The sequence below is a fragment of the Pecten maximus genome, chromosome 1 (genome assembly GCF_902652985.1).
Source record: "Pecten maximus chromosome 1, xPecMax1.1, whole genome shotgun sequence".
In the NCBI taxonomy this organism is placed as follows: domain Eukaryota; kingdom Metazoa; phylum Mollusca; class Bivalvia; order Pectinida; family Pectinidae; genus Pecten; species Pecten maximus.
This window is the reverse complement of record NC_047015.1, coordinates 44556932-44582880: the sequence shown is the minus strand read 5'-3', so window position 1 is coordinate 44582880 and position 25949 is coordinate 44556932. Positions and strand designations below refer to the sequence as shown.

At 35.5% G+C, this 25949-nt stretch overlaps 1 protein-coding gene across 3 annotated transcripts in view; it reads right to left on the bottom strand.

Moving 5' to 3' along the window:
• LOC117334644 (tuberin-like) overlaps positions 1–25693 on the bottom strand; it is a 42757-nt gene extending 17064 nt beyond the window's left edge. For all 3 annotated transcript variants that reach the window (XM_033894387.1, XM_033894395.1, XM_033894404.1), the window contains exons 1-23: positions 25500–25693; positions 24282–24368; positions 22946–23056; positions 22563–22642; positions 22376–22440; positions 21915–22047; positions 21246–21294; positions 18676–18801; positions 14053–14126; positions 13063–13189; positions 12277–12420; positions 9819–9974; positions 8654–8757; positions 8163–8244; positions 7672–7827; positions 7352–7489; positions 6830–6958; positions 6245–6357; positions 5740–5875; positions 5455–5580; positions 4002–4145; positions 1123–1312; positions 539–632 (exon numbers count right to left, since the gene is read on the bottom strand). In XM_033894387.1, the coding sequence (XP_033750278.1) occupies positions 539–632; positions 1123–1312; positions 4002–4145; positions 5455–5580; positions 5740–5875; positions 6245–6357; positions 6830–6958; positions 7352–7489; positions 7672–7827; positions 8163–8244; positions 8654–8757; positions 9819–9974; positions 12277–12420; positions 13063–13189; positions 14053–14126; positions 18676–18801; positions 21246–21294; positions 21915–22047; positions 22376–22440; positions 22563–22642; positions 22946–23056; positions 24282–24368; positions 25500–25637 (2702 nt within the window). In that variant the 5' untranslated portion in view covers positions 25638–25693. The remainder of the gene's footprint in view (positions 1–538; positions 633–1122; positions 1313–4001; positions 4146–5454; positions 5581–5739; positions 5876–6244; positions 6358–6829; positions 6959–7351; positions 7490–7671; positions 7828–8162; positions 8245–8653; positions 8758–9818; positions 9975–12276; positions 12421–13062; positions 13190–14052; positions 14127–18675; positions 18802–21245; positions 21295–21914; positions 22048–22375; positions 22441–22562; positions 22643–22945; positions 23057–24281; positions 24369–25499) is intronic.
• Positions 25694–25949: the final 256 nt, after the last annotated feature.

The following is a 25949-nucleotide window of genomic DNA, read 5'->3' as shown; positions in this document are numbered from 1 at the left end:
ACATGAAATGTTCATGTGGACTTACTTTCATGGTTTGAAGTTTCCAAATTATTTCGTGGGTACAAACAATTGTGGTAAGCCCATGTAACAATAATACAAATAACAATATTCGTATCTAAATTTGTTTAATGGCAACCAGGAAAACAACGAAAGTTCATACACAATGAATATTTCATGTTATACAGTAATAATATTTTGTCTCTAATTATTGTCAGTGGCTAATACAATGGGCCATTATCAATAACTACATCTCTATTGAGCAAAAGGAATTGAACACAAAATTGTTTTTCAGGTACTCTCATCTATGTATTTCTCCTGTTTCATTATCATATGCAAGTAATAAAATTAAGATTATTTTTCTGTGTGAAAATTATATATTTAACTTGCCCAATCACAAACACAGATAAATTTAATAAAGAATAAATTATTTAAAACACAAACAGAAACTTGATCACACAAAAATTTGTTTACAACAATTGTCCACTACACAAGAGAGTTCATAAGAATATCTGTTCAATATTTAAACACAACAACTCACTTGAATGGGTTGGTGTATGGTAACGCTATAGCAAACACACTCATGTATTCATCCTCCACGAAGTTGGCATACATCTTTGGCAAGCGGACAATACCTACATAAGATAAAAAGTTATAGTTTATCCAAAGTAGGGCTTTCTGTCTCAAAAACATTCTACTTGGCAGATGTATTTATTAATTTCAACTTAATATACTTACAGAGCTATCAATGTCATAGTGTACTTGAGAGCTGCACCTTTTTTATTTAAATCATTCCACTGTCAGTACTTATAACAGTGCTTGTTTTAATCTATTCAAAGTAGATTTTGAATGCATAGACATATTACTAATGGTCTTTAAACTCTAAATATAGCAAATATTTTAAAGTTTTTGAATGCTTATATGATCAGTTCAATTGAAAATGAGTCTAAAATGTCCTATTCACCCAGCATTAATTTCTGACTGTGGAGCAAGTGCACAAAAAAGACTGGAGTAAACATTGAACATGTGGTTACTGATAAATGACAATTAACTCCATCCATACCTCCAATATCAACATCGGTCACGCTAGTGATATATAACTGTATAACATAAGCATTGACTTACTGGATAGAAATGCCAGTACAGGTATGGCCATGGAGACGGTCGCCGATATCTTGGAGAGTTGGAGAAGGACAGATGGCAGCTGTCTCATCATCACTTCCTGCATCTCCAGGGTACACAGACGTAAAGCGTTGGTACACAGCTTAGCACACTTGGATACCAGACCAAACTCTAGGCACTTTATCAACTCTTTCTGAAACATACAACACAAGACCAAACTCGAGGCACTTTATCAACTCTTTCTGTCACATACAACACCACACCAAACTCTAGGTACTTTATCAACTCTTTCTGTAATATACAACACCACACCAAACTCTAGGTACTTTATCAACTCTTTCTGTAATATACAACACCACACCAAACTCCATGTACTTTATCAACTCTTTCTGTAATATACAACACCACACCAAACTCTAGGCACTTTATCAACTCTTTCTGTGACATACAACATCACACCAAACTCTAGGCACTTTATCAACTCTTTCTGTAATATACAACACCACACCAAACTCTGGGTACTTTATCAACTCTTTCTGTAATATACAACACCACACCAAACTCCATGTACTTTATCAACTCTTTCTGTGACATACAACACTACACCAAACTCTAGGCACTTTATCAACTCTTTCTGTAATATACAACACCACACCAAACTCTAGGCATTTTATCAACTCTTTCTGTGACATACAACACCACACCAAACTCTAGGCACTTTATCAACTCTTTCTGTCACATACAACAACATACCAAACTCTAGGTACTTTATCAACTCTTTCTGTAACATTCAACACCACACCAAACTCTAGGTACTTTATCAACTCTTTCTGTCACATACAACACCACACCAAACTCTAGGTACTTTATCAACTCTTTCTGTAACATACAACACCACACCAAACTCTAGGTACTTTATCAACTCTTTCTGTAACATACATCATACCAAACTCTGGATACTTTATCAACTCTTTCTGTAATATATATACAACATCACACCAAACTCTAGGTACTTTATCAACTCTTTCTGTAACATACAACACCACACCAAACTCTAGGCACTTTATCAACTATTTCTGTAACATACAACATCATACCAAACTCTAGGCACTTAACAACTCTTTCTGTAACATACAACACCACACCAAACTCTAGGTACTTTATCAACTCTTTCTGTCACATACAACACCACACCAAACTCTGGGTACTTTATCAACTCTTTCTGTCACATACAACACCACACCAAACTCTGGGTACTTTATCAATTCTTTCTGTCACATACAACACCACACCAAACTCTAGGTACTTTATCAACTCTTTCTGTAACATACAACACCACACCAAACTCTAGGCACTTTATCAACTCTTTCTGTAACATACAACACCACACCAAACTCTGGGTACTTTATCAACTCTTTCTGTAACATACAACACCACACCAAACTCTGGGTACTTTATCAACAACTCTTTCTGTCACATACAACACCACACCAAACTCTAGGTACTTATCAACTCTTTCTGTAACATACAACACCACACCAAACTCTAGGTACTTTATCAACTCTTTCTGTAACATACAACATCATACCAAACTCTAGGCACTTTATCAACTCTTTCTGTAACATACAACACCACACCAAACTCTAGGTACTTTATCAACTCTTTCTGTCACATACAACACCACACCAAACTCTAGGTACTTTATCAACTCTTTCTGTAACATACAACACCACACCAAACTCTGGGTACTTTATCAACTCTTTCTGTAATATACAACACCACACCAAACTCTAGGTACTTTATCAACTCTTTCTGTAACATACAACACCACACCAAACTCTAGGCACTTTATCAACTCTTTCTGTCACATACAACACCACACCAAACTCTAGGTACTTTATCAACTCTTTCTGTAACATACAACACCACACCAAACTCTAGGTACTTTATCAACTCTTTCTGTAACATACAACACCACACCAAACTCCATGTACTTTATCAACTCTTTCTGTCACATACAACACCACACCAAACTCTAGGCACTTTATCAACTCTTTTTGTAACATACAGTACCACACCAAACTCTAGGTACTTTATCAACTCTTTCTGTGACATACAACACCACACCAAACTCTGGGTACTTTATCAACTCTTTCTGTAACATACAACACCACACCAAACTCCAGGTACTTTATCAATTCTTTCTGTGACATACAACACCACACCAAACTCTAGGTACTTTATCAACTCTTTCTGTGACATACAACACCACACCAAACTCTAGGCACTTTATCAACTCTTTCTGTGACATACAACACCACACCAAACTCTAGGTACTTTATCAACTCTTTCTGTGACATACAACACCACACCAAACTCTAGGTACTTTATCAACTCTTTCTGTGACATACAACACCACATCAAACTCTAGGCACTTTATCAACTCTTTCTGTAACATACAACACCACACCAAACTCTAGGCACTTTATCAACTCTTTCTGTCACATACAACACCACACCAAACTCTAGGCACATTATCAACTCTTTCTGTGACATACAACACCACACCAAACTCTAGGTACTTTATCAACTCTTTCTGTCACATACAGTACCACACCAAACTCTAGGTATCTTACTCAGTTTTCTGTAACATTTAACCCTAAATTAAGCTCAAAGGTACAACATCTATTAGACACAAGAATCAGTGATGTCATTGCATTTTTCATCTGAGTCAACAACCTCATTTTTTTGTATTCAAATTAATTTTAATAGCTGATCTTCAAGCATGTACTCAATATTTTCATAGGAAATATGGTAAATATCAGACGTAAATAATAATAATAAAGATATAAATCTTATAATAAAGAGACAACAGCACTCACCTGTCTGTTCCTGTCCAGATATTTGTGGTAGGACACCATGGATGCAAGTACAGGAAATATAAAAGCATGGAAATCCGACCTGGTGAACTTTCCAAATGGCACACTTGTCAGCTTTTCAGGAAAGCCTAGCTGGCGGTCATTGACCTGAAAACCATAATTCAATATGAAATCTTGAGAAGTGAATTTTTTCTAGTTTTTAGCATGGTTATAATTTTTGCAGTTAGTATTTAACAAGAAATTATGTTCTAGCTTTACTACAAATTCCTAGTCTACAAACTATCAGAAGTAAGGCCTATTCAAGTAGAAAACAAACTCTATGAATGCTGGGAGTTAGAGAATAGTGTAATTGAATTATATCACTTCTTTGGTTACTCTGACAAACCCAGAATCCTCCCATTGGGTAGATTAATAGAATCTAACATGGGTCTGTTCTGTGGACAGGGATATCTCAACCTGAGTGTAAGAGTTTGGCCAGTCAGCACAAGCCTCGTGCTGGCCAGCAAAAACCCTTACACCAGGGTTGAGATATCCTTGTTCGCGAAACAGAGCCTTGTTTGATTATTTTTCTCACATACTTGCAAGCAAATGTAAGTTTTTATGAAAGTTTTTCATCTAGCCATCTTCAATGCTTCTTGGAATGTGCGTCAAAATTGATGACGTCATCATTTACGACTTGGTTACTCACCGTAAAATGATAACGTTATGTTATTGCGAGCAGCGTCATATAGTGTGCGACAGCTGTCTTTACCCCCCTGTGTGAGATCGTATTATATTTTCCCTAGCAACTGCCGGATAACCCTGTGAAGTATGTGAGAAAGTTTATTGTAATGGCCCTAAGCATGCCACACAGTACATGTCACATTGTGTCTGTGATTAGTTACCACAACACAAGTGAGAAGTTACCATGTTAGCTTGTAAGTCAAATGATACAGTAACTGATCACATGACACAGTAACTGATCACATGACACAGTAACCGATTACACGACACAGTAACTGATCACATGAAACAGTACATGATCACATGACACAGTACATGATCACATGACACAGTACATGATCACATGACACAGTAACTGATCACATGACACAGTACATGATCACATGACACAGTACATGATCACATGACACAGTACATGATCACATGACACAGTACATGATCACATGGGGCCGCGGTGGCCGAGTGGTTAAGGTGTACTGACACTTTATCACTAGCCCTCCACCTCTGGGTTGCGAGTTCGAAACCTACGTGGGGCAGTTGCCAGGTACTGATCGTAGGCCGGTGGTATTTCTCCGGGTACTCCGGCTTTCCTCCACCTCCTAAACCTGGCATGTCCTTAAATGACCCTGGCTGTTAATAGGACGTTAAACAAAAACAAACCAAACCAAATCACATGACACAGTACATGATCACATGACAGAGTACATGACTAAGAGTGAATATGAGTAGTTACCATAGCACAAAGCACATGACACAGCGTGTCAATGAGGTCGCCCTGTGTGGAGAGGATGAGCGTCTTGTTTTGTAGCAGTAGGGGAAGGTTGACCAGCACACACTCAATCACCTGCCAGTCAAGGTCCTGTGGGTAAAACAACAGTTACAACTCATCAATGCCACAGTAATCATTACATAAATACACTTTTACTAATACTGTAACTGCAATACTACTTTTACAAATAGATAATGACAAGTACATAACTTTAATTTCCATGTTTAATTTTATCAGAAGAACACCTACATGTTTTAGACAGGTAATAAAGAGACCGAAGGCTTCAGTATAGTCTAGTAGTGAAGCACTTGTCCACAGAAACTTTGACGACTCCTTGGGGACCGGGTTGGGACTGGAGGGGATGGTCAGGTTATCCTCATCACATCTGTAGGAAGCAGAGAATTACAAAGGTGTGTTCAGGTTGTAATAACTACCAATATACAATTATTTCTTGTACTTCTAATGAAAGTACAGTTCTAAATCTTGATCAGCATGTCTTCACCTGCTGGTTGATGACCAAAGATTTTTTGAACAATTTACTGATATTTATTCAATGGAAAATAACAAAATAACGAATTCTTTTTGATAAACAAAATTTCCTGAGCACATGTCAGTAATTTTGCTTGTTAGGTTTATCATGCAACCTAGATAAACAGACTTTGTGAAAAATAAACATTTTTGTGAATAGCTATAATTTAAAAAAAAACACCTGTTGATATGGCCTTTTAATGCAGTGATGTCAAAATGTACAAACCTCAGTTCACAAACAATATATGGACTAAACTTTAGAAGAGTGTCCTGATCCTTGTTGATAAAGCCCATCCTGCTCAAACTATCTGAACGCATTTGGAGCAGTGCTGTCATGATCTGTAATGAGAAGGCATTACATGTATTAGTACTGGTAGATAATATAGTACAGGCTTCAGAGAAACTCTGAGAAACAGAATATTCAACTTCCAAAATAAGTATCAAATATTACAGGTCTGAGAACTTACTCCACCCCTTAGAGGAAATAAAGGGAAACAAGGCATAGCAGAGGACTAAACCCTCGTCATTGACCAGAAGTGTTTTGTCTAGGAGTTGATAATGTACAATATTGCATTATATTCTATTCATAGTATTCATAAGAGGATATGAAGTGGATCTTAAACAGGAGATGATGCTAATGAATACTGTATGTGTTTAAGTTTCACGTCAATCAGATAAGAGAAAAATATTAAGTATTCAGACCAAACATCAGCATTTTCAGGATGATTAAACAGAATCAGATCGTTGTTGTATTGTTTAACAACCAATCAGCAATAAGTGTCTTTACAGCCAATATAAGAATCATACTCACATTCTTCCTGATGACGGCTGCCGTGTGACTACTGTAGTCCTGGCTGTTGGAGTACTGTCGACGCATGTGGTCCACGATCATCAGGAATATCTTCTGGCACTCTTTTGACGGGTACATGTAAAGCTTGACCTAGAAAAACAGCTCTAAACCTCATCAATCATTGTTAGATACTCGACAGGTACTTGTACAGTCTGTTCTAGAAACAATTCTACACCTGATCAATTATTGATATGACTCTTGAGAATTAAATTAACAATTTGATCTTGAAACAATTCTACACCTGATCAATCATTGTTATGACAATCAACAGGTACTTGTACAGTTAGTTCTAGAAACAATTCTATACCTGATCAATCATTGTTACAATACTTGAGAAGTAAATTTGATTGAACAATTTGATCTAGAAACAAGTATACACCTGATCAATCATTGTACCAACATTTGAGAATTAAATTAACAATTTGATCTAGAAATAGCTATATACTTACCTATAAGTATGACATTTTAATATACCCTGCTTACCCTTAGGAGATCGACCAGCCCCGAAATGCCAGTCCTAATATCCACCAGGTGGCTCTCATCATGCTGTTGCATGGCTTCTCCCCCTTCTATTGATGGGTACCGAGTAGTCACAATGGCTACCACTGGTTTGTCAATCAGCTGAATACAGGCAACTTTATGTTATAATTGACCACCAACAGAAATTACAAAACAATTGTTACATTTACAAATACTTGTAGTAAACCTTCATTAACTCAAACTCGTATAACTAAAAGACCTTGTTTTACTCTTGTAAATTCAGTGCTGTAAGTGAAAAATTACCATTGTATTTTAATATTTACCTTCTCTAAGAGAACTATTATGTGTAGAAAACACTGGTGACTACAGCTCTGGGCCAGACACAGCAGCATCTCAGCGGCGACCTTCCTCACCTCTGGGTCACAGTCCTGATCTATGTGACCCAGGTGTGGCAGTACAACATTGGTGATCAGCTCATCCTACAATATCAGGGTCAACTTCACAATCATTAGCAATCCTCAAGAAATGCTTATCAGCTTTATATATTTTAACACAAAGTGATGACATACATGTAACTTTGAGAAATCATTTTTTTCTGATAACAAAACTTTGTTGCACCTCAGATCGATAGAAGTCAGTATTATGTAGTAATGTTGGGAACATACCTATAAAGACAATACTCTCAACAATTTATTGAAGGGATATAAATATCAAAATCATCCACCTGATTGCTATACTGATGAGAGTCATAAAAATATATTAAAATATTAAAGTTTCTTCAATGATTTTTCTTTGGAGTAAAAACTTTACTAACCTCATGTACATGTTTGTTGACACTGAGAACAAAGGACAGGACAGCCAGGGCCTTTGTTCTGATCATTGTACGGCTCTCCTGTCTGTAAAGTCAAACATAACTGATAACACATTAACCTTACCAATCATTTTGAAATAAAGATGTTATATTTGAGTGAGTCAAACAGCATGTACAGAGTTATAACAGTAACAAAGTGTCACAATTATACTGCAAAGAAATTACAGTAACTGTGACTTTACTGTGTTTTAATTAACTTTTCCAACATAGATTAAACTCTAACCTATACAGAACCCTTTAATTTATTGCCTCTATATGGTTGCACATTAAACATCAGTTGGTTAATTTTACACTACGGACATTTGTCTTTCAATATATAGGTTTGTTGATGTTTTCACACACAATTTTTATATCTTTTTGTTTATATTTTAGTATTCTTATCACTTCACAAAATAATTGATTCAATGTTGTGTGATATGTGTTGTAAACTTCACCTGAAATATTTCTCTAACAGAGAGTAAAGATTCTGGATCCAATTCTCCTTCACAGGAAGTATCATCTGAGCATGATGGGTAATCAACATCGATACCGAACTCTCCTGTCAAACAAAAACAAACATGTTTGTTTACAAGGTATTAACTGTATAATATATGTATGGCATAGTTCATTGGATAGTCTGGTTTGTATATGTCCTGTAAGGAGTTGCCCCTGCCATCTGATTTTTCCACTACCCTACAGTCTCCATGTCTAGGTCCCAGTCTAAACACATACTGGATATAATGGCACTTCTATATTGTAATGTTAAATTGCGAAGAAAATTTCTGATTGGTGAAAAATATTAATAGAAAATTAATCTGACACCAGCTTCATATTCTATTTTTTCTGCTATCTGACACAAGATTCATATTCTATTTTTTCTGCTATCTGAAACAAGTTTCATATTCTATTTTTACCGCTATCTGACACAAGTTTCATATTCTATTTTACTGCTTTGCTCATGAAAATTATACTGTATAGTTGGTTATAAGGAGAATCATTAAAGGCTAAAGGGTTCCATATTTCAAGTACCTCATACTTGTACAATAGGGGTAGAGTTTGTATAATATATTGATATCATATTATTAATATATTTATATGTGAAATTGTAATCAATGTCTACCAATAACTGAATACGGTAATAAGTTTTAATTTTTAACAAAATGTTTTAAGCAATAACTGTATGTGTTTTAGAGTGTGTGATGTATGCACCTCATTATGACTGAGTTATCTCCCTTCAACTGTTATTCGATCCCATTGACTTGTGCCAGCTTTGTCAATATCTTTTTTAAATGAAATTTTATTTATGTTTAGTCCACAGCTCAAGAACAATATTGGTTATTTATATTCAGCATACCAACATCTCAATATAAATGACTGCTTTTTCAACAGACCCTGTATCCTATTGCATCCACACCAATGGACCTACATGTACTTTGGCAGCTTCATATATAAGCTAAATGTGAATGTAAGTATATCTGAATTATGAATAAACAGCAAAATAGTATAAATATATTCAATTGTTGAAAACATGAAGCAATAAATTAAAATTGAAATTAATTTTTCCGGTGATAGCATTCTGTATGCTCCAGTATACGTATTTGAAAATCTGTGACAACTCACTGGTCTTTTGGAAGCACACATCTCAATGATTTTGAAAAACCTCGACACACATCCTGCAAACTGGCCGTGCATGTGGAGATCCTCTATAATGGAGAGGATGTCATGGAAATCTACTGGCATTCGGGGGTCCAGGGGAGGCTGATTTGGCACACTGACCTGTCACAGATAAACTTTACATCAGGATGCTAGCTGGTCAATTGTAAACTATCACACTTTCTTCTGGACATACTGAATGTATATACCAGAAATATCAGCAAAATACTTGACTCTAACTAAATATATGGTGTGATCGTGATGTTTTAGGACGTACAGGACCAATAACCCTTAGATTTATCACACAAGTTTTGTTCTATCAGCAATATTTGTAATATAAAGATTCTGATTTGACCCCTTACGTGAATCATAATAGGTTTGGTTCATATGATTTCATTCTTTCAATACGAACAGAATTCCACATTTAGACTTTGAACATATACCTATCTATCGACCATACTATACTTTAATGTCATATGATGGAATCATTTGTATTATGTACATCAGTAAAAAAGAATCACTACAAAAATTAACCAACCATAGAGCAGTGGCCATTTGTGTCAAATCAAGACAGCTGTGGCCACCTAAATCATACATTAGTAGCATAGCTCTGAGATAATGTACAGGGTCTGTGTGTCTGTGTATTACCATAGCTCTGAGATAATGTACAGGGTCTGGGTGTCTGAGATAATGTACAGGGTCTGGGTGTCTGTGATAATGTACAGGGTCTGGGTGTCTGTGATAATGTACAGGGTCTGGGTGTCTGAGATATTGTTCAGGGTCTGGGTGTCTGTGATAATGTACAGGGTCTGGGTGTCTGAGATAATGTACAGGGTCTGGGTGTCTGTGATAATGTACAGGGTCTGGGTGTCTGAGATAATGTACAGGGTCTGGGTGTCTGAGATAATGTACAGGGTCTGGGTGTTTGTGTATTACCATAGCTCTGAGATAATGTACAGGGTCTGGGTGTCTGAGATAATGTACAGGGTATGGGTGTCTGTGTATTACCATAGCTCTGAGATAATGTACGGGGTCTGGGTGTCTGAGATAATGTACAGGGTCTGGGTGTCTGAGATAATGTACAGGGTCTGGGTGTTTGTGTATTACCATAGCTCTGAGATAATGTACAGGGTCTGCGTGTCTGTGATAATGTACAGGGTATGGGTGTCTGAGATAATGTACAGGGTCTGCGTGTCTGAGATAATGTACAGGGTCTGGGTGTCTGGGTGTCTGAGATAATGTACAGGGTCTGGGTGTCTGAGATAATGTACAGGGTATGGGTGTCTGAGATAATGTACAGGGTCTGGGTGTTTGTGTATTACCATAGCTCTGAGATAATGTACAGGGTCTGGGTGTCTGAGATAATGTACAGGGTATGGGTGTCTGTGTATTACCATAGCTCTGAGATAATGTACAGGGTCTGCGTGTCTGTGATAATGTACAGGGTATGGGTGTCTGAGATAATGTACAGGGTCTGGGTGTCTGTGATAATGTACAGGGTCTGGGTGTCTGTGATAATGTACAGGGTCTGGGTGTCTGAGATAATGTACAGGGTCTGAGTGTCTGAGATAATGTACAGGGTCTGGGTGTCTTAGATAATGTACAGGGTCTGGGTGTCTGAGATAATGTACAGGGTCTGCGTGTCTGAGATAATGTACAGGGTCTGGGTGTCAGTGATAATGTACAGGGTCTGGGTGTCTGAGATAATGTACAGGGTCTGGGTGTCTGATAATGTACAGGGTCTGGGTGTCTGTGATAATGTACAGGGTCTGGGTGTCTGTGATAATGTACAGGGTCTGGGTGTCTGAGATAATGTACAGGGTCTGAGTGTCTGAGATAATGTACAGGGTCTGGGTGTATGAGATAATGTACAGGGTCTGGGTGTCTGTGATAATGTACAGGGTCTGGGTGTCTGAGATAATGTACAGGGTCTGGGTGTATGAGATAATGTACAGGGTCTGGGTGTCTGGGATAATGTACAGGGTCTGGGTGTCTGGGATAATGTACAGGGTCTGGGTGTCTGAGATAATGTACAGGGTCTGAGTGTCTGTGATAATGTACAGGGTCTGGGTGTCTGAGATAATGTACAGGGTCTGGGTGTCTGAGATAATGTACAGGGTCTGGGTGTCTGTGATAATGTACAGGGTCTGGGTGTCTATGATAATGTACAGGGTCTGTGTGTCTGTGATAATGTACAGGGTCTGGGTGTCTGAGATAATGTACAGGGTCTGGGTGTCTGAGATAATGTACAGGGTCTGGGTGTCTGAGATAATGTACAGGGTCTGGGTGTCTGTGATAATGTACAGGGTCTGGGTCTCTATGATAATGTACAGGGTATGGGTGTCTGAGATAATGTACAGGGTCTGGGTGTCTGTGATAATGTACAGGGTCTGGATGTCTGTGTTAGGTCAGTAGATGTTATTACCTCCATCAGTTTAAGCAGCCCCTCCAGGATATCCATAATGATGTTCCAGGTAACATGTTGTAGGTCCTTCCCATACTTTTTCACAAGTCGATGTATAGACAGCACAACCTCATAGGCCACAATGTGACTGTTGGTGGACAGTACCTATACGAGGATAGAAATGTTCATTAAAGTGCCATATAGACTTATAGTTAGATTGAAATCAATTTAGAATATTTAAGCAGTGTCATGATCCTGCATTTTTACAGTGCTGCTACCAAAAAAAAAAAAAAAATTCCTGATCAAATCATTGCAAAATTTGCAAAATTTGACCTCACAATATGATTCAATTTCATCTAGTGTGCCAATTCAATAAAATCAATAGAGATCTATGCCATGACCACATTTTTAATGGGATAGGGATATCAATGGGATAACATAATTTTTAATGGAAAAACATAATTATTAATGGGGTCAAATAGTTTTTAATGGAAGAGTGTGGTTATCAATGAGATAACATGTTTTTTAATGAAAAAAACAAGTTTTTTAAAGGAAGAACATGGTTCCTCAATCATTACAATAAAATTCTATTCAAATTTTCACCCACAAAAGTTTTTAATGATGAACATAATTATACATATTGATGGGATAACAGTTTTTAATGGAAGAATGTGATTATTAATCGATAACATGGTTTTAAATGAGAAAAAAAACCAAGTTTTTTAAAGATCAAGCAGTTCATCAATAATTACAGTAAAATTCCTTTCAAATTTTCACCCACAAAAGCAATTTATTTCCTCTTGTTACCTGGAGGAAGGAGGGTAAGACTGAGGAAAAAGTGTGTTTAAGTGTGGGGACTTTCTTTGAGCCCCAGAGTGCCATCCCTACAAAGAACACAGATCCTCGCAACAAGTTGTGGTCTGTAGGTTGTCTCCTGGGGAAAAATTTAAAAAAAATAAATAGAAAACCATTCCAAAACTGCAAAATATACCTGTAGTTAGAGAATAAATTAACAACTGGAATGCCAATCAACACCATCAGAAGCTGAAGCTGTTGTTCAGTATAAAACCATAGAATGATTTGTAGATATTTATTACAATGTCCTCCAATGTGGCAGTGTTATGAATTCAGGACCCAGGTAAAAACATTCACATTTTCCTTTGCCTTAACTTGTTAGAATTAAATTGCATTAAACACATGATGAAATATTCTCTAACTTGTTCCCAATCCCTAAGATATAAGTTCACCATAATTTTTATATACCTTATTTGAAATGTGAACCTATTTTAATTTGGTCCATTATATCAGAGGGATAGTGTTTGTCCTCATCTACATCTGTTCATCCATTCATAACTAACTTTTATGTTAGGTTCAATATTTGCGATGAAGTTTACTGTAAGGGGTACAACCTACATTTCCTCTCACACTAATATGTTGTTTAGTTACATCAAAGTGGAAGTGGGGACATATAGGTTTTTACGAAAAATTCTAGTATTTGTAACACAGTCAACCCTGCCTAATCGACACCCTGAGTTACGCAACTCCCTCACATAAGGTGACCATATTTTTCACTCACGATATATTTACCTTACTACCCCACCAGGTATTTACCAGAACCTTGGTGAAGACACCACCTGTCATGTGACCTATATTATTGCCTCCCTTGAAAGGTCAAATCTGTATAGTTTATTGTCAATCTGTATATCATTTAGAGATTATCAATCTGTATATTGTTTTGATTATTTGAGTATCAAACAGAAGTAAATAATAGGTTAAGTATAGTAAGTATTATATTACCTGTCCTGCAGCATACAACACATGGTATAGATACTGCTGTGACCGAGATGAGTTCCCAGCAACTTCTTCATCAACTGTGTGAAACAGGTTAATACAAATCAGGACCGCAAACACTTTATAAGATCTTCTACATACAATATATAATAGGAGCCGGTCTACTACATACAATATACAATAGGAATCGGTCTACTACATACAATATATAATAGGAGCCGGTCTACTACATACAATATATAATAGGAGGGGGTCTACTACATACAATATATAATAGGAGCCGGTCTACTACATACAATATATAATAGGAGCCGGTCTACTACATACAATATATAAAAGGAACTGATCTACTACATACAATATATAATAGGAGCCAATCTACTACATACAATATATAATAGGAGCCGGTCTACTACATACAATATATAATAGGAGCCGGTCTACTACATACAATATATAATAGGAACCGATCTACTACATACAATATATAATAGAAACTGGTCTACTACATACAATATATAATATGAACCGGTCTACTACATACAATATAAAATATGAACCGGTCTACTACATACAATATATAATAGGAGCCGGTCTACTACATAAAATATATAATAGGAGCCGGTCTACTAAATACAATATATAATAGGAACCACTCTACTACATACAATATATAACAGGAGCCGGTCTACTACATACAATTTATAATAGGAACCGGTCTACTACATACAATATATAATAGGAACCGGTCTACTACATACAATATATAATAGGAGCCGGTCTACTACATACAATATATAATAGGTCCCGGTCTACTACATACAATATATAATAGGAGCCGGTCTACTACATACAATTTATAACAGGAACCGGTCTACTACATACAATATATAACAGGAGCCAGTCTACTACATACAATATATAATAGGAGCCGGTCTACTACATACAATATATAATAGGAGCCGGTCTACTACATACAATATATAATAGGAACCGGTCTACTACATACAATATATAACAGGAGCCGGTCTACTACATATAATATATAACAGGAACCGGTCTACTACATACAATATATAATAGGAGCCTGGTCTACTACATACAATATATAAAAGGAACCGATCTACTACATACAATACATAATAGGAGCCGGTCTACTACATACAATATACAATAGGAACCGGTCTACTACATACAATATATAATAGGAGCCGGTCTACTACAAACAATATATAATAGGAACCGGTCTACTACATACAATATATAATAGGAGCCGGTCTACTACATACAATATATAACAGGAGCCGGTCTACTAAATACAATATATAACAGGAACCGGTCTACTACATACAATATATAATAGGAGCGGGTCTACTACATACAATATATAATAGGAACCGGTCTACTACATACAATATATAATAGGAGCCGGTCTACTACATACAATATATAATAGGAACCGGTCTACTACATACAATATATAACAGGAACCGGTCTACTACATACAATATATAATAGGAGCCGGTCTACTACATACAATATATAACAGGAGCCGGTCTACTAAATACAATATATAACAGGAACCGGTCTACTACATACAATATATAATAGGAGCGGGTCTACTACATACAATATATAATAGGAACCGGTCTACTACATACAATATATAATAGGAGCGGGTCTACTACATACAATATATAATAGGAACCGGTCTACTACATACAATATATAATAGGAGCCGGTCTACTACATACAATATATAATAGGAACCGGTCTACTACATACAATATATAACAGGAACCGGTCTACTACATACAATATATAATAGGAGCCGGTCTACTACATACAATATATAATAGGAACCGGTCTACTACATACAATATATAACAGGAGCCGGTCTACTACATACAATATATAACAGGAGCCGGTCTACTACATACAATATATAATAGGAGCCTGGTCTACTACATACAATATATAACAGGAACCGGTCTACTACATACAATATATAATAGGAGCCGGTCTACTACATACAATATATAATAGGAACCGGTCTACTACATACAATATATAATAGGAGCCGGTCTACTACATACAATATATAACAGGAGCCAGTCTACTACATACAATATATAACAGGAGCGAGTCTACTACATACAATATATAATAGGAGCCGGTCTACTACATACAATATATAAATGGAACCGGACTACTACATACAATATATAACAGGAGCCGGTCTACTACATACAATATATAATAGGAGCCGGTCTACTACATACAATATATAATAGGAGCCGGTCTACTACATACAATATATAATAGGAGGGGGTCTACTACATACAATATATAATAGGAGCGGGTCTACTACATACAATATATAATAGGAACCGGTCTACTACATACAATATATAATAGGAGCGGGTCTACTACATACAATATATAATAGGAACCGGTCTACTACATACAATATATAATAGGAGCCGGTCTACTACATACAATATATAATAGGAACCGGTCTACTACATACAATATATAACAGGAACCGGTCTACTACATACAATATATAATAGGAGCCGGTCTACTACATACAATATATAATAGGAACCGGTCTACTACATACAATATATAATAGGAACCGGTCTACTACATACAATATATAATAGGAACCGGACTACTACATACAATATATAATAGGAACCGGTCTACTACATACAATATATAATAGGAACCAATCTACTACATACAATATATAATAGGAACCGGTCTACTACATACAATATACAATAGGAACCGGTCTACTACATACAATATATAATAGGAACCAATCTACTACATACAATATATAATAGGAACCGGACTACTACATACAATATATAATAGGAACCGGTCTACTACATACAATATATAATAGGAACCGGTCTACTACATACAATATATAATAGGAACCGGACTACTACATACAATTTATAACAGGAGCCGGTCTACTACATACAATATATAATATGAACCGGTCTACTACATACAATATATAATAGGAGCCGGTCTACTACATACAATATATAATATGAACCGGTCTACTACATACAATATATAATAGGAACCGGTCTACTACATACAATATATAATAGGAGCCGGTCTACTACATACAATATATAACAGGAGCCGGTCTACTACATAAAATATATAATAGGAGCCGGTCTACTACATACAATATATAATAGGAACCGGTCTACTACATACAATATATAATAGGAGCCGGTCTACTACATACAATATATAATATGAACTGGTCTACTACATACAATATATAATATGAACTGGTCTACTACATACAATATATAATAGGAGCCGGTCTACTACATACAATATATAACAGGAACCGGTCTACTACATACAATATATAACAGGAGCCGGTCTACTACATACAATATATAATATGAACCGGTCTACTACATACAATATATAATAGGAGCCGGTCTACTACATACAATATATAACAGGAGCCGGTCTACTACATACAATATATAATAGGAACCGGTCTACTACATACAATATATAACAGGAGCCGGTCTACTACATACAATATATAATAGGAGCCTGGTCTACTACATACAATATATAACAGGAACCGGTCTACTATATACAATATATAACAGGAGCCGGTCTACTACATACAATATATAATAGGAACCGGTCTACGACATACAATATATAATAGGAACCGGTCTACTACATACAATATATATTATAGGAACTGGTCTACGACATACAATATATAATAGGAACCGGTCTACTACATACAATGTATAATATGAACCGGTCTACTACATACAATATATAACAGGAGCCGGTCTACTACATACAATATATAATAGGAGCCGGTCTACTAAATACAATATATAATAGAAACTGGTCTACTACATACAATTTATAATAGGAGCCGATCTTCCACATACAATATATAATAGGAACCGGTCTACTACATACAATATATAATAGGAGCCGGTCTACTACATACAATATATAACAGGAGCCGGTCTACTACATACAATATATAATAGGAGCCTGGTCTACTACATACAATATATAATAGGAACCGGTCTACTACATACAATATATAATAGGAACCGGTCTACTACATACAATATATAATAGGAGCCGGTCTACTACATACAATATATAATAGGAACCGGTCTACTACATACAATATATAACAGGAGCCGGTCTACTACATACAATATATAATAGGAGCCGGTCTACTACATACAATATATAACAGGAACCGGTCAACTACATACAATATATAATAGGAGCCGGTCTACTACATACAATATATAATAGGAGCCGGACTACTACATACAATATATAATAGGAGCCGGGTCTACTACATACAATATATAATAGGAACCGGACTACTAAATACAAAATACTACTGTTTGGAGTATTGCAATACATGCATATATATACATTGCAATATGAAAAGAAATATCGCAATATATCGCTATATGAAAATTTTGGCAATACTCAACCCTACAGATTTGTACATCAGATTTGGAGTATAAAAATATGTCTCAGGACATTGTGATGGTGATTTTATAAAATACATATTAAGATTAATTATAATACCTCCCAGCTGTTCAGACAGTACTTTGGCATGTTGATCATGCGACAAAGAGCTGCAATCACGTGTTGAAGACACTCGCAGGGGAGATAACTGTAGCACACCACCGCATCCAAGATGTCCAGGCACATCTGTCCACAACAACACATTGTCATTCAGAAATACAAGGTATCCAAGGCTTGGTAACAAGTCAAGACTAAGAGTGTATTATTACCGTACGTAGAAGACACGTTGACAATATAAATTAGCTAGTTTGTTATAACGTGGGACATGATAAATTAGCTAGTTTGTTATAATGTAAGACATGATAAATTAGCTAGTTTTTTATAACGTGGGACATGATAAATTAGCTAGTTTGTTATAAAGTAGGACATGATAAATTAGCTAGTTTGTTATAACGTGGGACATGATAAATTAGCTAGTTTGTTATAATGTAAGACATGATAAATTAGCTAGTTTGTTATAACGTGGGACATGATAAATTAGCTAGTTTGTTATAAAGGGACATTATAAATTAGCTAGTTTGTTATAACGTGGGACATGATGAATTAGCTAGTTTGTTATAATGGGACATTATAAATTAGCTAGTTTGTTATAACGTGGGACATTATAAATTAACTAGTTTGTTATAACATGGGTCATGATGAATTAGCTAGTTTGTTATAATGTGGGACATGATGAATTAGCTAGTTTGATGTAATGTGGGACATGATAAATTAGCTAGTTTGTTATAACGGGACATGATAAATTAGCTAGTTTGTTATAACGAGGGTCATGATAAATTAGCTTGTTTGATATAATGTGGGACATCATAAATTAGCTAGTTTGTTATAACGGGACATTATCAATTAGCTAGTTTGTTATAACGTGGGACATGATGAATTAGCTAGTTTGTTATAACATGGGTCATGATGAATTAGCTAGTTTGTTATAATGTGGGAAATTATAAATTAGCTAGTTTGTTATAACGTGGGTCATGATATATTAACAAGTTTGTTATAATGGGACATTATAAATTAGCTAGTTTGTTATAACGTGGGACATGATAAATTAGCTAGTTTGTTATAACGTGGGTCATGATATATTAACAAGTTTGTTATAATGGGACATTATAAATTAGCTAGTTTGTTATAACGTGGGACATGATAAATTAGCTAGTTTGTTATAACGTGGGTCATGATATATTAACAAGTTTGTTATAATGGGACATTATAAATTAGCTAGTTTGTTATAACGTGGGACATGATAAATTAGCTAGTTTGTTATAACGTGGGACATGATAAATTAGCTAGTTTGTTATAATGTGGGACATGATAAATTAGCTAGTTTGTTATAACGTGGGACATGATAAATTAGCTAGTTTGTTATAACGTGGGTCATGATATATTAACAAGTTTGTTATAATGGGACATTATAAATTAGCTAGTTTGTTATAACGTGGGACATGATAAATTAGCTAGTTTGTTATAACGTGGGTCATGATATATTAACAAGTTTGTTATAATGGGACATTATAAATTAGCTAGTTTGTTATAACGTGGGACATGGTAAATTAGCTAGTTTGTTATAACGGGACATTATAAATTAGCTAGTTTGTTATAACGCGGGTCATGATAAATTAGCTAGTTTGTTATAACGGGACATTATAAATTAGCTGGTTTGTTATAACGTGGGACATGATAAATTAGCTAGTTTGTTATAACGTGGGTCATGATATATTAACAAGTTTGTTATAATGGGACATTATAAATTAGCTAGTTTGTTATAACGTGGGACATGATAAATTAGCTAGTTTGTTATAACGAGGGTCATGATAAATTAGCTAGTTTGTTATAACGTGGGTCATGATATATTAACAAGTTTGTTATAATGGGACATTATAAATTAGCTAGTTTGTTATAACGTGGGACATGATAAATTAGCTAGTTTGTTATAACGGGACATTATAAATTAGCTAGTTTGTTATAACGCGGGTCATGATAAATTAGCTAGTTTGTTATAACGGGACATTATAAATTAGCTGGTTTGTTATAACGTGGGACATGATAAATTAGCTAGTTTGTTATAACGTGGGTCATGATATATTAACAAGTTTGTTATAATGGGACATTATAAATTAGCTAGTTTGTTATAACGTGGGACATGATAAATTAGCTAGTTTGTTATAACGAGGGTCATGATAAATTAGCTAGTTTGTTATAACGAGGGTCATGATAAATTAACTAGTTTTTTATAACGTTATAAATTCAGTGATTTTTTTATAACCGGTGACATGATAATATCAACAGTTTGATGTACTTGTATTATATGTACACCAAACTGCTCTCAACTGTAAGACATTCTTATTGATCTGTAATGTTAAACACATGAAATGTGTGTTGTACATCTCTGCGCAACACACCTGACCTAGAAAAGCTTCAAAGTTTTAACATTCATAAAAACCCCTAGCTCAAGCAGTCCTTTGTGTAAGAAACATTAAAAGGTGGCCAAGAATTAAATACATATTTTACCTTTGCTTATTTATGAAAAATTACTTTCAAGACGATTTAATAGTAATTATATGAAATGTCCCTACCTTGATATCCTCCTCTGATCGTGAACGGTTTGGTATCATGCATGTTTGTCTGAAAGAATGAAAAACAAAATCTTGCTACTTTAAAAACAGATATTATTTATCTATGATGATTGTAATTGGGTTTTTTTCAGAGGAAAACCAATATCTCTACTCATGATATCTCATAATTATGAACTGAATATACCTGAGTTAATTAAGTTTTGTAAGGAGTGCCTATGGTCCAGATTTTTGTTCCGGTAGCTCTATCTGGAAGTGCTATCCAGTTTAATAACCGAAATATCTCTGATAGCCATTGTGAATATATCTTGCAGAGGTCATGTACCCTGTATAAGAGTACATTCTGTAATTTTCTCCCATTGGAGAAATAAAATAGTCTGGATTTACAACAATGTAGTGGGGTAATTAAGTGTTTTGATTTATTTTGGAGTTTAGAAACATTAATCAGTGATATTTTCACCTGAAAACACCAATGTGCATACAACAAAAACACATTTAGTATCAATTTTACAAATTTAAGTTGAGATATTTAATATGGAAATACTGGATATCTTAATCAAATAACCAGTGATAATCCATCATCCAGTCTTACTGGTGTTTATTTCAACATTCAAATAAAAGCATATTAATAGTTAACCCTGTAGCATCTCAGCTATGATAGTGAAAACTTACTTGACAAGCCCACAAATGACGTCTTCATCGAGGTAGGCAGCATTATACTTGACAATCTGGACAAGTAGCTGGAGGAAGGTGGTCATGTTACCCGAGGCCAAGACATCGGGCATCATACGTAGCAGGAGTGGGCCTGTGGGTGGAAACATCTCCATTGATAACAAGACACACTAGTCACTGGACAGAACAAGGCTATATTGGTAAAATACAGAGATCTGGGCAATGCCCTATCTAGACCAAGTTACACTGAAAGTTCAAACCCTCGACTATATACAATAGTGATTCCCATTCACCCAAGGATGGTGACAATGAAATTTTCAAACTCTACTCTCCTTTTCTGGATAAGTGAAATTTTAAAGAAACTGTTGATGGACGGAAGCTGCACCATGACATAAGCATACCTGTTCTTTGAACTTTAAACACAAATTTAGCTTCATTAGATAAACTGGAACCATACACACCTGCCAATTCTTCAAACTCTCCCAAATTTCTGCCATTCTCACTCAATGCCTTGAACAATTCCAACCTGCAAAATAAACCAACAAGAGCTTATTTGAGATGAATTTCCATACAATCATTATTTATAATTTCATATAATCCTCTATTGATTAATGGAACACTGTATGTGTTGTCTGGGATAAGCCTTGCCTTTGTGAGAGATCCTCATGGTTAGTCAGCTCCTCTATAACACTGAAGAAGTGAGCTCTCAGTATACCCAGGTACTGCAACTGATACAAGAAAGAAAACTGCATTAGCATGTATAATGGGTATGCTGCTTAGCAAAGTAAGGTACATTATACATTATACAGTTTTGATATTTTTCACATAAAGGTGCAATATTTTGACTATTGTCAATAAAACATCTATGGGAAAGCTATGGCAGTTGTAATCCCTTGACTTTAACCATTAAACATTAATATGATAACTACGGTGATTAAAACAGTGTTGACATTACATATCTAATATATTATGGTTATAAATGACTCTGAATCTATCACAACACAGAGAGGGATTCTACAGTCTATCTATACCTGTCCCTCTATGAGTGAGTGCAGGAAATGGAGAGCTATCTGTCGACTCTCTGACGGCGCCCCAGGCTGAACCAGATCTTTGATGCTGTTCCATAGAGCTTCAATTGCATTCTGAGGAATTTTAAAAGAAAATGCTCAAAATAATTTGATTTCATAATTTTTGTTTTTTACTACATTTGTACATGAATTACAGAAACTAAGTAGCATAGTCCCCACAAGGAGTCTCTTTCTCTGAGACATGTGCTCTTATGATCAGTTTTGTCACCAAAATTCAACTTTACCTGTTTTATTTAAATTTGAACCCATTATCTGTAGAGAATAATTATATGAATGGAATCTAGGGGCAAAAGAATATAAAATATTTCTAAATCATCTATTTAGTGTCCATGAAGTTAATTTGGTTCTGAGTATGAAAATGATCATTAAGGTTTTCATCACATTCAACCTATTTGATATGCAAGATAAAAAAATAATGCAGTATCCCCATTTTACAACATTGCCTTCTTAATATGATTCTCATCATAATCCTAATCTAAACAATTTTGTTAAAATTGTATTAACTGTGGCCATGAGGATAAATAGACTTAGTAGTTATTATTGATGTGGGGATATTAAATAGAAATAACCATCATCTAAAATCATGAATCATTAACAAAACTTTTCATGATATTCTTAGGACAGTCAAATGATTGATAATCTATAAAAGCAAACAAGAGGCCCAGAGGACCTGTATCGCTCACCTGGTTGGATTTGACCAAACGTCAAAATAATGCTATATGTATATGCTTATGGGGTGGGGATCTTAATGGTTTCAAAGACCACAGGGCCTATTTTTACATCATAATTGTGGTAATCTTATGGTTATAGGTTTAAACTAGTAGCAATTTAAAGGATTTACCTCAATTTCCCCTATTGGGCCCCACCCCTCTGGCCCCAGGGGAGCCACATCCTCTGTTTATACAACGTTTGATTCCCTTTGTCCAATAATGCTCCAGACTGAATTTCATCAAAATCCATTCAAGTGTTCAGGACAAGTGAGTTTTAAAGGATTAACCTCAATTTCCCTTACTGGGCCCCGCCCCTCTGGCCCAAGGGGAGCCATACCCTTCGTTTATACAACATATGATCCCCATTGCCCAATAAAGATCCACACCTAATTTCATAAAAATCTATTTAGGCGTTCAGGACTAGTAGGGATTAAAGGAAATGTTGACGGATGCCAGACGGACGCTGCACCATGGCATAAGCTCACCGACCTATGGTCCAGGTGAGCTAAAAAATCTGAAGTCCATCTTTTCCATGTTAATCATAGAAGTACTGTACACTCAATAATTACCTCCTCTAACTTTTTAGTTTGGACAGTGGTACACAATTCCCTGATTGTTCGCAGTCTGTTGTTGGCTGGACTTTCAGGACCAATGTCCTACAAATAAAAACAAATCCTTTTCAATCACATTTTAATGCAATTTAGCAATTTATTAGCCTACCGTTAAGTCTGAAAACCTTTAATTGAATTCACAAATTCAAATATTATACTACTCAGAGTTTTCATTGATCCACCATGATACTTTTTGGAGAACTCTCATCAGAATGCTGATCCAAATACGGTATTCATTACCAAATAATGATGAAGCTACTCTGACAAAAAACATATCAAACATCGTTTAACCAGTTTTTTGTTAGTATTGTTAAGTAAGTGCACCTTACTTTGTGTAATGATTCAATTTCAGAATGGTTGGCCTCACTCACCAAGGTATATATAACTCAGAATCTGTTTATCTGTTAACATTGATCTATATATGAATGAACTCTCACTGGCATCAATTTATTTTCATTTCCTTATAAGGAAATTGACCTTGAAATTTGTATCAAAGATGGTGGTTTATTTGATCTGATTTCTCTGTGTCTTGTTCATTTTGGATTTTACTGTTTATAATTATTGCTGAAGAAATTAAATGACTCAATGTGCAGGTTTGTCATACTGCACCATGTGAATAACATCGAGCTTAATACACTATTGGTAATGGGGTCGGTTTCATACTCTGCCAGAGGGCAGTGTTAATTACTGTGTAGGCAGGGTTTGAATATTCATTATATTGTTTTGCCAGTAGTAGATCATTCATCAAATCACTTTTCAAGCAAATTATTTATGCAATATTTTTTCAACAAACAATTTCACCAATATGGTCACAATTGACCAGTGTTTGCTTGTACATACTTACTGCTTCCAATTTTCTTGCCAAAAAATGCCAGGCCAAAACAAATTTTCTACAAGAGCATGTGCCAAAATTGAAAAATAATGAAATAGCTAAATATAATATGTTATAATGCTTTGCAGTACCCTCAGATGTTGAGTATTCTTCTTTGTGAAGACAACGCCAAGTTATCTTATCAATACAAAATGCAAGATATTGCTTGGATATCAAATCAGCACTAGTACGTATTATTTGTAAATCCTGCTGGCTACTGTACTTTGTACAGAGTAACTATACAGTACTTCTGTACAGTGTACAGTACTTCTGTACAGTACCGACTGTAGCACAATGTCAGATACCTTCAACACATCAGGGGTGAATATGAACTCTCTAACAGTCGGTCTCTGGAAAGTAACTGGTGCAGATTTGTCTTTGATGCGGAATAAACTTTTCAATTTGTCTTTAAGGTTCTCTTCTTGCTTCCCCTGGCGAGACATTTCAACCCCATGACAGTCGCCGCTTCCACCAATGATTTTTTTTTCTGTCGCTGATATCGTTCAGCAAATTCGGAGTTATCTCCCCGTTGACCATGACTTCCGACTAAGCACAGTGGGCTAAAAGAAACGCGTTAGACTAATCTACTTACTTTTCATCAGTAGAGCTGACCAATGAACGTAAGTGCCAAAAGATTTTGAAAGAAAATAATAACGTTTGAAAAACGTCATAAAAAGTCGAAGATTTTAGCTCCCTGTGATATAGCCCGATTTTTATTGAAAAAAAAACATTTATTGAAAAGTATAGTTAGCTTC